Below are 17,797 nucleotides of genomic sequence, written 5' to 3' on the forward strand. Positions count from 1 at the left end.
AATGCCTGCTGTTAGGCTTCCATACTTGGCAATTATGCAAGGGCGTGCAATTACTATGGGTCAAGTTACCTTTTGGTGGCAAGTCGTTCTTAATGCAAAGCTGTTTTGTTGTGTATCAGTGAACAAATGTGCATGGTTTTAGGGCGTGAGTCTCTGTGGCACTGAAAGATGTGTAAGGGCAGAAGTAGCTCCTAGTGCAAATCAGAGGAACTCTTAACTTGGCTCCTGTGGTATCTTTTGTCAATCAGGCATCAAAATAATACGCCAGCCTTCCTTTGCCCTCTGAAGCAGGTCATGGACCAAAAGCTGCCCTGACCTGACCCAGCCCTGACTAGAGTCTTAGCTGTCCTTTTAGGGTGCTCTTGAGGTCACTTTGCTCCTTGGGAGGGACAAAGTGATCTTTGTGAAGCCCAGAATCTGACCTTTAGCGTCTAGATGTACAGTATTATACAAAATGTGTATGTCTGTGTTGTATTCACTACTCCAACTGAAGGAAGGAACAGAGTACAAGAACTCATTTACAGTTCTCTTATTTGTGACGACTTATTTAGATATTCAGTAAAGCAGAAAACAATGTGTGTGCTAAGCTGTGTTCTGGCCAGCTTCATGGCAAAGGACTCTTGCTGTCTTCCAGACTCATTCTTCCTTGTTTGGTTCTTTTTAACATAGATGTATGTGGAAAGCCTGATCCTTTTAAAATTGTTAGGGGATTGTCAGGGTCCGTCCCTCTCCCCCCCTCAAATTAAAACATACTGTACCTTGCTAATGATTTAAAAATTGCTGCTATTGGAGGCCTTCAAATTCTATCAGATTACTTCATATAGGACCATCTCATCCAGACAAGGCCTTTTGTTTTTTTTTCCTAGGATGTGATTTTGGAGGAGCACAGACATTTGGGAGGTAGCGCATTCCCTAGTTGTGGCAGGGGACAGGCTTGATGTGTGGCAGCAGGTGGCTTTCATAAAAGGTTTGTTATATGGAGATTTAATGGGGTGGGGGAAAGGAACTTTACAGGGGCTTAATTTCTCAGTTTCTGAAACAGGTGGCCATAACATTAGTTTTGTCCTGGTGCCTTCTGTTAGAAAACCCTCAGTATTCTTCGGGATCCAGACTCTTACCTATGTGGTTTCACGTACTAATTTTTTTTTCTGGCTCTCTCCGCACTTTGTTAGGGTGTGATCTCTTCCAAAATCCTGGAATTCTGGGACGTGTTACTTTGCCAGAGGGGCGGGGGGAAATTGTTACCTAATCCTTGTGTTGGTTAATCTTCATTGGCTTTCAGTCTGTTAGTGAATTGATTTTTCTTTTGATTATCCATCTGGTATAAGCCCTTGCAAGCTTTACTTGATGTCTGTGAACCTGCAGCATGCTCTGCTGCAGTTCCACTGATTTGTCAGGGGCTCGGTCTCCTCGGTTATCCACTTCAGTTAAGATTAAGAGTGAAAAATAACTGTGAAGTATGCACTTTAGCCCTTTAAGACTATTAGAAAAAAAATCTACAGTCTTTTTACAGTTATAATTGCACATAGAAGTCCAGACTCTCAGTGTATTAGCCAAATTGGCACTTAGAATCATAGAAAATTAGGGTTGGAAGGGACCTCAGGAGGTCATTTAGTCCAACCCCCTGCTCAAAGCATGACTTTCTCCATCTATGCCACTTCTTGGGAATGCTTAACTACCAGGGACCTCTGGGTCATTAAGCCCACTCCCCTATGATCATAGGCAACCAGAAAGGTCCACAGCAGCATCCACCTCCATCCCCAGTCCTGCACTTCACAGCCACAAAACATCCTATGCAAAGTTAAGGGTCTTTAGTACCAGGAGAACCCGTGTGTTGTGCTAGAAGAAGAGAGCCGGAGACAAAAGATGACCTTGGCCCTGTCATGGCAGGGAGCTCATTGAGTAAGTACAAAGATGATCCTAAGTAATGGACTATAATCTCTGTTGCAGAGGAAGGCAAGCTCCGTATTGTATTTGCCAGTCTAATCGTGGGGAGGGAAGAAGGGAGATTCTCTTCCTAGTGTCAAATCTGGCAGTTGGTTTTAACCCCCTGTTTACATGAGCAAGATGTACAAACCAGGCCCCAGAGAGATTTCTCAGCAATGTTAGTAGCTCCAGCATATCACAGCTGGCATCCCCGGGCTTCAGTGGAAGATGGGGGGGGGGCAGGGACGGAGGGGGGAACGGACGACCCTGAGGCTAATTAAAGCATTCAAAGGGTTAAAAAAAGCCCTGAGTTTCATATGGTATAGAAAAGGATAACAGTATTGTAAGCATGTTAACAATTCAATGTACATTGCTAGAATGTCCCGTGTAGTACATACGAGGAGAGGCTGAGGGACCTGGGCTGATTTAGTCTGGAGAAGAGAAAATGATGGGGGGATTTGATAGCAGCCTTCACCTCCCTGTAGGGGGGCTGCAAAGAGGATGGAGCTGGACTGGTCTCAGTGAGGGCAGATGGCAGGACAAGGAGCAATGGGCTCAAGCTGCAGCAAGGGAAGTTGAGGTTGGATATTAGGAATAATTTTCTCACTAGGAGGGTAGTTAGTAAAGCACTGGAACAGGTTACCCAGAGAGGTGGTGGAAAGCTAGAAGCACTGATGTCCTCTGCAAACTTGGGGAGGCTGGGCTGATACAGTTCATGTTCAGAATAGCAGAGCTGCTGTCAGGCCCCGAATGCACGTTTATGGCAGAGGACTGTTCTTGGAAGCAGGGACGTAGAAAGGCTTGGAGTTGTCATGGTGGAAGATGGTGACATTATGGCCAAAGGTTCCTTGGATGTATAAATAAGAGAATATTGAATAGCACCATAAGGTTATTGAGCAGCACTACAGGGTTATATTCCTTTGTATCTGGTTCTGGCGGTGCTTGGTAGGGGAACACTTTGGTTGTGGCATCTGCGCTTCAAGAAGGAGCTTGAAAACTTGTACAAGGTTCAGAGAAAAGCCTCAGATGATTAAAGGCTTGGACAGCATGCCTTATAATGAGACTAAGGGACTCAATCTATTTAGCTTAATAAAGAGAAGATTAAGGACTGATTTCATCCGTGTAAGGTACCTCCATTGGTAACAGAGGCTTGGTAATAGAGGGTATTTCCGTCTAGCAGGCAAGGATATAACAAGGTACAGTGTCTGGAAGCTAGATAAACTTAGACTAGAAATAAACCAGTACATTAACAGTGAGGGTGATTAACCTTTGAAATGCTTTACTAAGAGTTGTGGGGCCATTTCCACCCCAACACCGCATCACTGAGGTTTCTTAAATCAAGGTGGGATGATTTTCTACAAGATCTGCTCTAGTTCGCACAGGAATTAATTTAGTGCAGTCGAATGGTCCGCTGCGCACAGGGTAGACTAAACCCCGTAGTGGTTCCCTCTCGCCTTATAATCTATAAAAAGCATTAAATGAAAGCTTAAATTCTACACACACAAAAAAGCATCCGCTGCCAAGAAAAACTGTCCACTGGGTTTCCAGTCCCTGTAGAGTACCTCTTCACAAATGCTGCTGAGTTGAAAGGGCTGTTGCATTTACATGTGAGTCGTATATGGACGGACGTGCTTTAATGGTCTCTTACACAGCCCTACATTTGTATGTCGCTGTAATACTTGACACGTTTCAGGTAGTCATTGAATGCCCGGATGTCTAAAGACTCCTAGCATACCTAAAAATGAAATGCCAAACCTCATTAAGCCACATCTTCTGTCAGCTTCTGAAAATGTGGGGGGTTTTTTTGGTTTGTTTTTTGCTGCTCAGTGTTACGAAACTGGAGGAGGATGAAACAAGTGTCTAAGAATAATGCTAAGGTTTGTTGGGTCTCCGCCATGCCATTGTTAAAGTGTATACTTTGTACAAATATCTTCTTAACTTTAGTAGAAAAGTTCATGGAAAGCTGGCACAGACAAGTGAAGAATTACAAAGTATCGCAACTTGCCTGTAAAATGTTAGGCAACGTCCTGCTGGCCTTAAACACATCGTTTTTAAATTAATAGTCATTTCACGCTGAATTTCATTAGAATAAATAGTTGTTTATGCATGAAAGACATTTGTCTATTCATTTTTTACAAGGTTAAGTACTTGCTTGGGGGGGTGTGTACATGTACACGCATACATAGAAGATATAGGACGGCAGGTAGGATGTAGGACTCTTGCTTATGTAAAGAACATTTTTAGCAGTGGCCTACTGTGAAAAACCAAGAAAGATGAGCATTTTGGGGAGTCTGAAGAATGAGCTATCCAGTTTTTCTGATTCGCCTGGGAGAGAGATCTGGAACTACTCTGGTGCCCAGACTGGTCCTCATTCTTGTGGGCATAATGAGCAGCTGTGAGCACACGCTTGACATTCTCACAGTAGTTTGCTGGGGAGAAAACTATGCAAGACATAGAGTCCTTGATTATAGAGGATTTAATAGTGGCTCTGTCATTAACTTCGGAGACTTTAAAATCTGTCTGAAGCTGAAAAATTGTCTTGTTTAAACTTTTCTCGTTGTTTGACTATTAAGGTTCCTCTAAGCAAGGGTTAGCAGCAAGGTGGCTCTGTGCTAAGGTCCTTAGATCCGTGACAGTGAGTGCTTTGCCTGGTTTCACACCCAGTCCTTCCAGTCACTAGCAGCAACCCAGTCTTGATTTTTCCATCTAGTTTTTTTGTCCAGTAACTTTCTCTTAGTACACCGTGTGTGTAGAATTCATTGCTTCATCTCAGACAAGGATATTAGGGTAAATGTCGCATCTTTTATTAGACCAGCTAAATACTTGGAAAAATTGTTCTTTGCAAGCATTCAGGCACAAATACTCTTCTTCAGCCATAGGGATTTTCTTCAGCTCAGATTTTTAGATTTGCTTGGTGTCCATTTATTTCCAGCTGTGTTCCATAGTTGCATTTCATTTTGAGGGTCTATCTCCTGCTTTCTCTCTTGTCTTGGATGCCTTTTTGGGGGAACTGAGCCAGCTGTGTGGGCTTCACAGCTGGAAATGGGCATTTCCTTGCTCATAGCTGTAGGTCTGTCCCCAGGCTGCAACAGGCTGAACTAGCCACTGGGATAGATGATTTTACGTTGTTACTGTAAAGGAAACTTGGGTTAGTACAGGTGAAATTTGCTGTTTGTCCTCTTTGATACCTTGTTTTTTCCCCAATTGTTCTGAAGGTCTGAGAATGGAGCAAACAGCCGGCTGTAGAAAGGTATGTATCTTTAGGCACGCTTTTATATCAGTCTGAAACCAAACCAGCCTCAGTGCCTCTCTGAAATGCTGTATTGTTCAAATTATGGTCTCCCCCCATAATATTCATGCTTGACCTCGACATGGGATTGACTCATTGACATGTAACTGGGCTTTGGACAGTTGAGCTGTATTGCCCTGCAATGCTGAATTTTTCTGTTGACCATCTCCACAATGTTGAACATAATCCTGCCCGAGTATTTGCATTTGGGGGAAGAAGGCTGTTTCTAAAATTGAACCTAAAGAAGTGAGGTTGACTTGCATGCAGGGTGGCCTTAGAGTCCAAGCACGTTAACTCATCAAAGGAAGCTTCAGGTTTCCCAGATTTTGGAAGCCCCCAGCCTATGTAGCTAAGTCTGAGATTTTTTTACCCTGTCAGATATATTGAAGGCATCTCTACATAAGCCTTGAGTGACTACTGGAATGACTGCTGGAACATATTGGAATGAATGGGGCAACTCAGCTACGGTTTTCTTTATAATTAGATTGACCTTTCCTGTCCATGTCCTGTTTTAAAGTTGTAAGTGTGGGAATATCATTTAGAGAAGTATCTTGCCCTTTTAGTAAGTAAGTGAATAATTTTGTCGTGTTGAGGAGGTTTGATACTAGGAGTGATGTTTGTTCAGTGGGCGACTTCTTTTTGATACAGGGGAATCTGAAGTTCATTTGAAGGAATAGCATGCCCCGAGGTGCAGCAACAACAGAAGAAGCAGAAAACCACTTTGTTCTTCTAACAGCTGCAACAGAAGTAAGAGCTGGCAACTTAGATGCTATTAAAGGAATCTTTGTGTGATACCATTTTGGTAATGGTATGCTGTAGGTGTTGTAAAGAACGTGAATTAATGCTTGTAGTTTCCATTTTTGCATGTGAGCTCTTTCTAGTATACGTGTCTAGTCTAGTTTGACATCCATTTAAGATGTTGAATTAGCATTGATCACTTTGTTTCCTCTGGGGGAAAAGGCCCCATTTTGCACGGTGGTATTTGTATAGGACACTTTTTATTTGCAAACTGGTTGAATGCCTAATGAGTTGTGGAAATTTCCGATTTTTAATTTGTTGTATAGGTCTGATATCAGGATTATGGTATAGTTAGGTTGGTCTATGTTAAAAGTCTGTTATGCAGTGGTATTTTGCACTTCCATGTATGCATAATACAACTTTTATTTGCATTTATGGGTATTAAATGTATTTATTGAGAGAATAGCCTCTCTGAAAGGTTTCTGTTTAGTTTAGTCCTGTTGAATTATGTGTTATACTTTGCAGTAGTTCCTCTTGTGTGAAGTAGAACATTGCCTGATGATTTTAAATTGAAATTATGCACTTTACTTAGTAAAACTGCTTCACATTTTTTGCTTGAGGGCTCACTAAATGTGAGTTGATGAACTTGGAAAATTAGGATCAATCTTCATCATAACTAATTATTAAGCTTACAGATTAGAGACATGAGAGGTGGCTTAATGTTGCTATGAATTTTATTTTACGTATTTAGTGAATGATGAGTAGTTTATATGGTAAAAATTGCTCATAAAAACTCATTCCTTTTGTTTTCAGTTGTGCCTAATGTAATCATGCTGTTACAGATAGAGCTCTTTTCCCTCTGCTCTGGAGATAAAGGATTGCCATCCTAAATCACAACTTTCATTTTAGTAAACTGTTTCTGGGATAAACCGGGTCAGGAGCAGTGGGGTTAAACGATGAGATTATGGTGAAAAATCTAGGGCATATGGTCTGCTTGATCACTGGATTAATTTTCATAATTAATCCCTATCCACAGCAGTGAGAGCAGTTGCCTAGCTGTTACTTGCTATGCAAAAACCACTTTCCACTTCCTTTGCACATTATTTCTAAAGTTTCACTGTAGCAAGTTGGTGGAAGATGGAAAAGTCAGATTGAGTATGAATGATTAGGACATACTTCTTGCCCTGTGGGATCTGGGAGACTGAGCACTATTTCTGGACATCTGTCTGTGACTTTCTGCTCCAATTCTTTTTTGTTTCACTGCAGGTGCATGAACAGCAGAGGAGAGAATTCTGCTTTTCAGAGATGATGTGGAGAGACACTTTGTGAGTACTAAAGTGTGTGTAAAAACAAAACGCTCCTGTGTGTCACAGAAACAAAAGTTAAATTTATTCTTTTTATTTTGATTTACAATAGCTGTGCTTCCCACTTGTGGCAGTTGAAACTGCTTCAAATTCTCATTCAGTTCAGGGAGGACGTGAATTTGGGATATGTTCTTTAATTAAAAATATGTAATTTAAGGCAGAGCTTGTTTCGAATGTTGAACAGCTGAACTGAAGAACAGATATGCACTAAACAAGCTAGTGATAACTGTAACCCTTCCGTAGGAAGTCAGATAGCCTTGGTGGATTGTTTTAACAGTCTAACCCTGTTTGTTTTATAGTTGCTAGCGCTAACTAACCCATAGAGCTGGTTCCATTGATGATGCTGAGCAGAACTAATTACATGCTTGTATAACCAAGTCCTTCCACCAAGGCTCAGTGGCAATGCTGCATCAATGAATTCAGTGTCTTGAGAAACACATTCTTCCTCTGCACTTAGGGTCTTGTTAATTTATGCGTGAACCCCATCCAGTTCTGGTTACAGGACTCTGACTTGTTCGATAAAAAGCTGGCAGAGTAAAATTCTGTAGAAACGTTCATGTTACGTTTCTGACTTTGCACCCTGCCTCCCCTCCAGAATGCTGCCGTTCAGAGCAGGAAGTGAAGAGCGTCTGTGGTAAAATGAATTGTGTGTTTAAATTTAGATCCAGAATTTTGGTCGCATTCCTAACTCTTACTTTTGAGAGAACTGCCACATCACTCAATGCTAGCAAGTGTTTGGGGCTTTGGGTCAAGACCCTGTTTAATACAATAACTCCATCCCTGTACTGGTTTCCCCATGTCATGCTGGAATATCGATTCATCAGGTAGCTCTTTCCTTTGAGCCAGTGAAATGCCAATGTTTCCTGGCACAGGTCATTAACAGTTTTGCTAAATCCTAGTGTAACACTTGAAAACTCTACCATTTGCAACATTACTGTAGGTCTTTGTAGAACAGTCCCTGAACAGCAGTACTCTATTTTTGCTTTTTTTAGCCTGTAAGCACAGTGCATTGTAAAGGTTGCTTCTGTATAGTTCCACTGAGTATAGTATAGTTCTGTGAGTTCTTGTGTCTCTAACCACCAAGCAAGGTGCCCTTATTCTGGGCATGTTCAGGGAAGCATTGCCTGGTGGGGAAGTCTTGAATGCCCCTTCTTGACATCAGGCATTGAGAGATTCAGAGCCACTTCCAATCTTTTCCTTTTGTTTTGACTGTGTGCTGACTAATTGTTGCCAGAGGAACATTAAAGCTGCACTGATAATTTTATTTGCCTTCATATCTCCTGTTAGCTTGTTATAATTACTTTAGACTTGTAAGTACTTCTCATTTAGCTTGAGTGTTTTGTGCAATATGTGTTCTCAGTCTGGCTTGGACTCTTTTTGTTCCTAGTATCCAGGGGAAAGAAAGAGGACCAATTTAAGCATTGTGTTTTGTGCCTTTCCCTCTTCTGGAGCGTTGTGCACACTTTCATGAGTACTATGTGTGGTTCTGCTTTAGAAACCAATTTATTTAAAAAAACAAAAAAACCCTCCCAATGTTAAATTAGATTAACACTTGATTTCTTAATTCTGGAATTCAAATTCAGCCATTGCAAACAATAAGCATCACTCCCTTTTTCCTTTCAGTCAAGAAAGGAACAAATCTGGATCAAGACAGCATTGGCTTGCAGCCTGCTTTCTCTTGGCTCCTCCTAGGCTCTGTTTGCCAGTCCAGGAAGGTTGCCTGAGGACTGTTTTTGTTCCAGTGCCCTGGCTAGCCACTGGGTTCTTTCTGAAGCAGAGAGAAACTCTGCTTCTATTGCTCCAACTGGCTTGACCATCAGGTATGGGGTGGTTTGATTTGCATTGTGCACTTGGCCCATTGTCCCTGGGTCAGGGTCCATGAAGAATTGCCACAGCTGGCAGACAGTGGAAAGAGTATGGGACAAACAGGGTGACCGAACCTCAATTTTATGTCTAGCAGTGGAAATACATAAGACTAGACTCTGTGTCCCAATTAGCAAAGTCATCAGTGTGGACTGCGAGGAAGAGATGCAATGAATGAGTGGTCTCCAAGTTGAAGTGCAGATAAAGTATGTCTGTTCCTTTTGGATTCCAGGGAATCTCCATCACCCTTCCCACTTTCCTTTTCAGCAGAGGATCAACCAAAGCAGGCCTCCTTTTCCACCAGTTCTGCAGCATTCTCTTACATCTTTTTCTAGAGTTGCTTCTGGTTTCTGTGCAGCTTTTGGGTGGAGCTGTCGAAGCTCTGAATGCAGAAAAATTGCTGGCAGTCAGCGTCTGTTCCTGTGTAGCGCTCTCTGCAGGAAACTGCAGAAATGTGTCCAGCAGTGGCTTAGGTGGTTTACTCCTGTACACCTGAAGTCCTTGTTTAAAGGGAGAAGGCCACCTATCTTTGTGCAAAGGACTGTTTCAGGGACTGTCCTTCCTGCTTCCTCTCAAGTTGTGAATTTGGGCAACACTCCCCCTGAAATAGGGGGAAGTTAGATATAGTTGTCCATGCATCCTTTTAATATAGTGTAACCGTTCAGCAGATGACTGCTGCTCAGAAAGGGCCATCTGTGTCAAGCTCCCAAAATTGGTCTGCAGGAATGTCTAATATTAGACTGCTGACACTCAGAGGTCATGGCTGAAGACTCGATTTGGCTAAAAGCAAATATTCTGGCTTGTTTTGTCCTGACTCACCAGCTTCTGTTTCCCTGGGGTGTGGGAAGGCTGCTTTCAAAACTTAACCTCCAGCTTCTGTTCTTCAAAGATCTGAAGCTCTTTAGACATGCCCTTGACTCTGCTTTCTAGAAGCCGGAGAGGAGGAGGAAGTAGAGCTGTGTCTGGCAGTTTCTGGTCAGGATAGCCCTTTACAAGTTTGTGGGTATGTACCAGCTATTGCTCCCACAGCAAAAGGAGAATTCACGTTTAGGGCTTGGAAAAGTAGGTGGTGAAAAGAGTGCACTTCCAATGTAATATGTTTATATGAGTTTATGAAGTCTGGTAAGCTTAATCAATTTGGAGCATGGTTAAATTTTTATCTAATGTGTCAGGAATGTGAGCCTGAACACAGAAATTTGAATATACTGTGATTGGATTGGATTGAAGTGTTCTGTAACCTTCAAGAGAATCTAGGTTTCTGTAACTGCTGTATTTAAAAGATCCAGGATAAACTTATTGATATGTAGCTGCTCTTTTTCATTGCAACGCACAGGTTGACTGCATTTAATTATGTCAGTTTTCATAATAGACATATTGAGAATAGTCTTGAGATATCTACGTTCAGATCGGTTGTCTTTTGGTGATTGCATTTGATGCACACAGATGGTAATGGCCATTATTAAGGCCTTTCAGCAAGAGCACAGTCAGCTTTCCATTGTTAACACCATATGGTTGGGTCAGGTTGTGCTCTGATTTTTAAGATGAGATGTATAGCGGATAAGGCTTATAGACACTGACACCAGCCATAGGAAATGCTTTGGCTTTGCATGCAGGGAGGCTCTTCAGTCTTGGGCAGCATTAATAGCTGCAGTAAGAGGTAATATCTTTTTGGCTTTCATCACCAATTTTTATGGAATGTCTGTCAAGGTGCACAGGGATGAAATATATACGGGGCAGCTGTAAGGCTGAGCTCCATGCTGGTGGGGGTCAGAGAACCTGGGACCCGTTCCCAGTTCTGCTTGTTGTGTAACCTTGGATTTAATCTCTGCGATGGTATTGCTATCTGTTAAATAATGATGATGCTTAAAAGTACTTGAGACCTAGGAAGAAAACTGGTATCTACCTGTGAGTATTACTAATATTTTTTTATTTAGAAAACATTTTCTGAGAAATCTAAACTGCAAAAAAAGTTTTACAAACCAAAACCATTCAGTCAGCGAGCTTCAAAATAAAAAAAACACTACTGTGTTTAAAAATACTATTGCAATGCATAATTGTTTGGGTTGAAAAGGATTTTTAAAAATGTGTGTTTAAAAATAATTATCTGTGGCTGTTTTATTGCTCACGAAGTAGTACAATTTAGTTTCTAAATTCAGATTTTACAATACCAGGTTGTGAGAGTGAACTTAATGGCATTTAGCCTAAAATTGTGCTAATAAAACACCTGACGTTAAAAAGCGCACTAAGCCATGTATCAGTTCTTTTATAATTTTGGTTTGCTTATTGAGCTCAACACTTGGAAAAGGGATTCATTGTTGTCTTTAACGTCTGCTCGTGTGTTACTGAGACTGATTTGTACAATAGCTATAGATACTTCAGCTGCAACTACAGTAATCAGATTAAGAGTGTATGCAGCAACTTGAATACGAAAGGACTAACGGAATTTAAGCCATTCGGTTTCCTTCTGAATGGAATAATATGCTATACTGTCCTTTCCTAATCTTAGTCACTATATGCTCTTAGCGGAATAGCTGACAGTCAGCAACTGGCTTGTTACCAGGATTTATTTCTCCTTGCCAGCGTGGGGCAGTGACATCCAATTCCCATTAGTCCTGTTCTGATGGGCATAATGGGTATTTTTGTCTTTGCCCCGTGCCGTTTTTGCTGACTTAGTCCAGCAGAGTTGTCTAAATGGAAGGATCCCATGCCTTTGTGGGATCCATTGCAATGTGGTCTTTGCTCAATGTACCTGAAATTACATCTACTTACTTAAGTTAATGAGTAACCATAGCTGACTTACGTTGCTCAAAGTATTGAGAATGTGTGCATCTTTCATTCTGTAGTAAGTTTCTAGTTAAATTTTGATGAAATTTGGCCTTAAGGTCCACAAAAATCTGTAGAAAATCTTAAGATTTCCGCTCTTCTTTTCTGTACATGCAGTAGACTTTATTTTGCAAATAAAGACATGAAAATGTATTCCTTAGTTTAACTCATGTAGTTAAATTATAACTATGCAGATGCATGCATCTCGGCTGAAAAGCTCGGTATACAGTAGAGATTTCTACTACACAGTCCAAGAAGAAGTAAGAGTCTAGGCATTGTCCTTACAAAGTCTGGCATGTGTAACAGCTTGTAGCAGCAGGCGAGCTCCAGTTTTCTTCCCTTACTCTTGTAGAAGGGTATGATGACATGCTGCAAACTCAGCATCAAGGAAACCCTATTTTTTTCTGGCCTATGCAAGAGTGATGGGTAAGTGGAGGGCAAGAAAAGGGATAGGTAGTCTGACTAATGGGCTATTGGTAAGTATAAATCACACTTTAAACTCTTGGAACGAAAGGCCAGGTATGCTGTCCTAATGTTTCTGGGGAGTCTTGTGTAATAGTTCCTAGTGAAGAGGATTAAGTTACTGCAACTTAGTTTTCATTTAGTGTGGAAGAGCTGGCTTGCAAATGAAGCAGCTGACATGCTAAAGCCCTATCCCCTGGCTGTAACTCGTTTGTTTGCCCAAAGATGGTATCTGAGGATTTTCCATCGGTTCTGTGGGCTGGAGCTTGTGGGTGTGTTTCAGCAAAATAGCATGGTTTGAAACAATATTAAATGGGTTGTTTTTATGCAGCCCAAACTACCATACTATGCTTTGCTTTGTGGTAACAAGCAGGTTGTTCTCCTTTCTGAAACAGAGGTTTAAAATCTTCCTTTAAAATGATACCCTGCCTTTATCCAGAGAAGCAGAGCAGTAACTTAAGTTGTCTGGTGGTTCTTCCTGTCAGACTTGTTGCTGTGTAAAGTTCAGACCATGAAGTCTGAATCCTCAGGCATAGATTGAACTGAAAGCCAAGATCCTTTAGGGGAGAGAGGCCTACTTACTTAGACAATAAAATAATCCAATTTTAGCTCGGCAGTACTGGAGTGTATTGTGCCAGACCAAATGCAAATGCTACACAGCAGCTGGATTTGTTGAGAGTAATTTTGAGCTTACAGGGTTCTGTTGCTGCAGAAAGTGGATACGATTTTTTCCTTTGCCTATAAAACAACTCTGAAGATTCATTTTGCTCATATGTACAATGTCTTATTTTGTTAAATGCAGGACTGTTATATAGGTACCGTGTGATAAAGATTTTGGACCATGGAATGTACACGGTACTTTACTGGATGATTTCAAGGCACATAGTAAGAGATGAGGGCCAGGCAGCAGGTCAGTAATAATCAGTTGTTAACTTTATTTTTTTTGCCAACTCTTGTCCTTTGTGTTAATTGACCACTCTGCTGTTTCTCACAACTTGCATATTTAAATTGCTTTTACACGATGTAGTAGCGTTAGAGCCTTGTTTGTAGTTGTGTTGGTCCAAGAATTATATGAAAGGCAAGGGGATTTTTTGTGACATCTTTTATTAGACCAACTGTATGGCTGGTGGAGAAATTCGACAAGCTTTCTGAGACAAAGTTCCCTTCTTCAGGTCTTGGGCAGGAGAGGGAAATCTGCATGCTTTCCCGGTCAAAACAGCTTTGCAATGTAGTGGCTGATGTGCAGCTGCTTGAAATTACATATTAAATGGGGTCTGTAGAATGTAATATGGTTCAGTGGACTCGGTTCTATTAATTTTACTTCCTGAAATATCACTTGTTTTCAGCTCATTTCTGTTAGCATCATGTTTAAAAGCAGAAGTGTGAATTAACTATACACGTTGAATTCTCAATCCGAATGCAGTTTAGTATGTGGGGTGAAATTCTCTCCACTTAGCTGTAACTGAAGGTGTAACTTGGTGTAGTAATTGTAAAGGGTGTACCTGTTGCTGCATAATTTGCTTCTCATGCCTCTTCCTTGCACGTTAAATGCTATACTAAAATATGGATGTTCAAATATGATGCCACAGCATAATACCCTGTGTAAGAGAAAAAGGTTGAATCTGTTCGTAGCCTATGAGCGAGCTTTGTAATCTGTTCCTGGCCCTTGCCATGTTTCTCCTTGTTGGCTGAGTGGAAACACATTTTTGGTTTTGGTTGTTTGCACAGGTTTTTAGATAGGTCAAGGGCTTCATTAAGAATTGGCACTCACCTGCAATTAGGATGCTTGCTTGTGGTACGTTAACACCGGTCTCTTGACTCTTATACGAGGACCCAAAGTTAACATATTAACATTATTAACATATTGGAACTTAAAGAACAAGAAGACCTCAATTCAGCTGAAAAAGGAGGTTGTACAGCAACTTAAAACACATGCTTGTTCATGGCAAGCATGAACCTTGCATCTTTGCTCTGCAGAATCAAAGGTTTTTTTATTTGCAAAATTTCTGACCGTTTGTGTGAAAACGATTCGGCTGTGAAGGTCAAACGTGAGTGCAGTTGTGCGTGCTTCAGGCTACAAAGAGGCCTGGTTTGGTATTACAGTTGTCTGGAGACGCAGCTGAAAGTCGAGCACCATACTGTCATTGACACCACAGACCTAAAAAGGAGATTCCTGCCTTCCAAAGGGTTTGCAATCAAAGCTTAAAACAAGAGGCAACAGGTGGAGATGGGCAGCCGAAGAAACTAGTGGGACAACAGCTGTAAGCAGCAGTATACCAGCTGTCTGGTATGTTCATGTGGCTTAAAGGCACTCTAGCTAAGGTGATGCTTAGGGTAAGTTTTGAATGAGATTTGTGTGAATGTATGCATTTTTAAAGTGAGCCGCTTCTGCATGTAAGAGGTAGCACATGTGAGAAACAGAAGGTGCTTGGTGGCACTTCAGTGTCAGTGTCAGCCTCTCCCAGTGTTGCAGAGGGAAGCACTAATGACTGCTATGTAAGAAATGGGGCATGGCAAAGTCCTGATCCCAGCCTGGCTTGTGTGGAAAGTCAGTAATCTTCAGTGACATGAAATATCTAGCCATTCACCCAAACTCTGGAACACCTGAAAGAACTGCTTTCATTCCTGCATCTTACTGTATTTACCCAAATCCAAGACCACATTAAATTTAAGATGAGCACCTCCCCCCGCCAGTTAGATTCTAGACATGGAAAATTATTGGAGGGTCATCTTAAATTATGCCCCACTTCCACTGCAATGGTAGAGCAACAGTGTGGAGTGGGGAGGGCCAGGCCGTGGGGAAGTGGGGTGGGGAGGTGGCAAGCAGCATGGGGACTAGGCAGCCTGACTCTCATCCCTTGCCCCCCCTGTCCTGCCAGTACCTGCGCCTCTTCCCACACATCCCCCCTCCCCATTGCTGTCTTCAGCTGATCTGGGCTCCGATTCCCACTTTCCCCTGTCCCCCATATCTCCCACTGACTGGGAGCAGGAGCTGGAAGGAGGGACCTATGCCATGCTGCTGCTGTCCCCTGCTGATGCGGGCACAGAGGGAGCCTGAGAGCCTCTCCTGCCTCCCCTCGCTACAGGAAGCAGATGTGCTGGGAGCCCAGCTTGGCTGGGGACAGCATCAGGGGCATGCAGGTTCCTCCTTTCCTGCCTGGCTCCCCTTCTTGTCCCCCATCCATCTCCCTTTCCTCCTCCTCCACGGCCCCATCTCTCCTGTAGGCTGGAAGGAGGAATCTGCATGGTGCCACAGCGTGGTCAGGAGTGGCTGTGGGGCTCCCTCTGTGCATGTGTCAGCTGGGAGCTGTGGGCAGCTGTGTGCGGGGAGCCCACCTTGGCCAGGGACAGCATCAGCAGCGTGTAGAGTCCTCTTTTTTTCAGCATCTCTTCCCTGCCAACCAGGGAGCTATTTCATCTATTCATGGAGACTTAAAAATGAGTATGGCTTTCAGAGTAAGAGGTAGATGCCAATAATGACCCCCCCTTTTTTTTTTTTTTTTTTTTTTTTTTTGCCAACTGGCTGGCTGATTTGGTGGCTTGTTATTGTACTTCTGTTTAGATATTGGCTTTTACTTGAGACATTGCTAGTTCTTGGAATAGTATTTTATACGTGCTTCGGAGCTAAGGAATTTTTCCATTAACATGTTTTGCCTCATTTCTGAAATAAGATTTTGACCACATAGATTGTGTGCGAGGAGGAGATAGTTTGGTCTTACAAAGCTCGCGCTAAGCTGTAGTCCTCAATGTTGTGCTTAAACAAATCATTCAGTGAATCCTGCTCATTTTGTGTCTCTGTGCTTTACTTAAAACAAAAGCCTCATTTTTCATAACGGTACAATAGATGAGCTTCATGAGTCTTCAGCTGTGTGACTGCAGTTTTAATTAGTTCCATCAGGGCAAGCAGGCATTAGGGTAACTGCTCTTCTTAAATTATATGTTACAATTTATCTCCTTTGGTCAACAGGGGAGTTACTAACCTTGAAGGCATGGATCATTCTGTGCTCAGAGGGGAGATGTCAGCAGTGCTTCACGACAGGTATGTTTTATGCAAGTAGCTGAACTCATGCAGTTTTCTCGGTGCTTGTTTCGGGGATGGTTGTCACTTTCTCAACCTGAAAACTCACTTTTTTTCCCTTCCTGGAAAACTGAAGTTCTTAAAACCAATACACATTTTATGAAATAAAGCACAAGCCGTAATATTGATTCATTTTGTGAGCTGCTTTGTTCCTCAGACACAGAGCACGTGACTTTCCTGAAATAAAAAGCTTGCAAATCTGCGAGTGAAAAAACTAAGAGTCAGTCAAGTTCCTTAATCTGTATCATTTAACCTACTAGTTTTACATCATACCTACACACTAGTGTCTTTATAGCTGCTCGCCTGGTAGGAAGTTGCTATCAGTCCATTTATAATCATTGCTTGATTGTTACTGACCTGGCTGGAGAGGAATTCAGATAATCACAACATTTGTATTTGAAGACTCTTCTGTCTTGTTTTGCTTTTAATTTCCCAGGTTTGTTGTCCCACACCCTTCCTGGAAAAATGCAGATCTAGAGATGGAGTAGAGCTATCTCTGTTCATCTTTGCAGTACTAGAAGGGAGGAAACTCTAGATAATATTCTAGCAGCCTCTTTTCAATTGTTCCTCCCATTTATTGAGGCTGAACACTTTGGAACCAGTCTGACTTTTTCTAACATGTACCTTGTTTGCTCTCCATTGCAGTTCCAATTCATTGCTGTTAATTTATGCTCAGTCTTGTTGTTTTATCTCTCTTTCCTGATCGTTTCATTTGCTTCAGTGTGTTGTACCTTTCCGTAGAGTATCTTGTGTATGAGAGGTGCGCTAGATTTTTCAGTCTTCATTGTACCTGGATGAAGTATGTGGGGGACATTAATCCTTTGCGTTTCAGTAACCATCATTAAGAAGCAAAGATGATAGTTGTCTAAGTTAAATTTTCTATGAAGCTAATGATTGCCGCAGAGTTTCCCAACGTGTTCTTTAGGGGGCTTAGTGTTGCTAAGTCATCCACAGAACTTAGTGTGTTGAACCCTCTATTCAGCTTCATTTTAACAGGAAAGTTCATCGTTCTTGTTTGACCTGTGCCTGGGCAAATGATAAATAATAATGACTGTGTCACCTGTTCTTTGTGTTGCTGGATGGCATTTTAAGCTGCTTGGGTGCAATTTATGCGTATGGTGTATCTGACAACATTAGAGTGTAGTTTCCTTTGTGGATACTTGTAGCTGTCATTCGTTCAGGTCACATGTTCAACCACAACCCAAATTATTACCAGTATTTCTCCTCAGCTTTCCCTCACTATATATGGTAAGA

At 41.9% G+C, this 17,797-nt stretch overlaps 1 protein-coding gene across 10 annotated transcripts in view; it reads left to right on the top strand.

Moving 5' to 3' along the window:
- Window positions 1-17,797, top strand: part of KLHL13 (kelch like family member 13) — a 108,478-nt gene that overhangs the window by 12,329 nt on the left and 78,352 nt on the right. For 2 of the 10 annotated variants that reach the window (XM_059732918.1, XM_059732919.1), the window contains 2 exons: window positions 7,220-7,278; window positions 16,433-16,504. The exons of 1 other annotated variant lie outside the window; for it this stretch is intronic. In XM_059732918.1, the coding sequence (XP_059588901.1) occupies window positions 7,259-7,278; window positions 16,433-16,504 (92 nt within the window). In that variant the 5' untranslated portion in view covers window positions 7,220-7,258. Of the gene's footprint in view, window positions 1-5,863; window positions 5,963-7,219; window positions 7,279-13,267; window positions 13,376-16,432; window positions 16,505-17,797 lie in introns of those variants that run through there. 7 more of the 10 variants (XM_059732922.1, XM_059732923.1, XM_059732916.1 and 4 more) reach the window with 6 other exon arrangements.

This window comes from Alligator mississippiensis, chromosome 8, assembly GCF_030867095.1.
Source record: "Alligator mississippiensis isolate rAllMis1 chromosome 8, rAllMis1, whole genome shotgun sequence".
In the NCBI taxonomy this organism is placed as follows: Eukaryota; Metazoa; Chordata; order Crocodylia; family Alligatoridae; genus Alligator; species Alligator mississippiensis.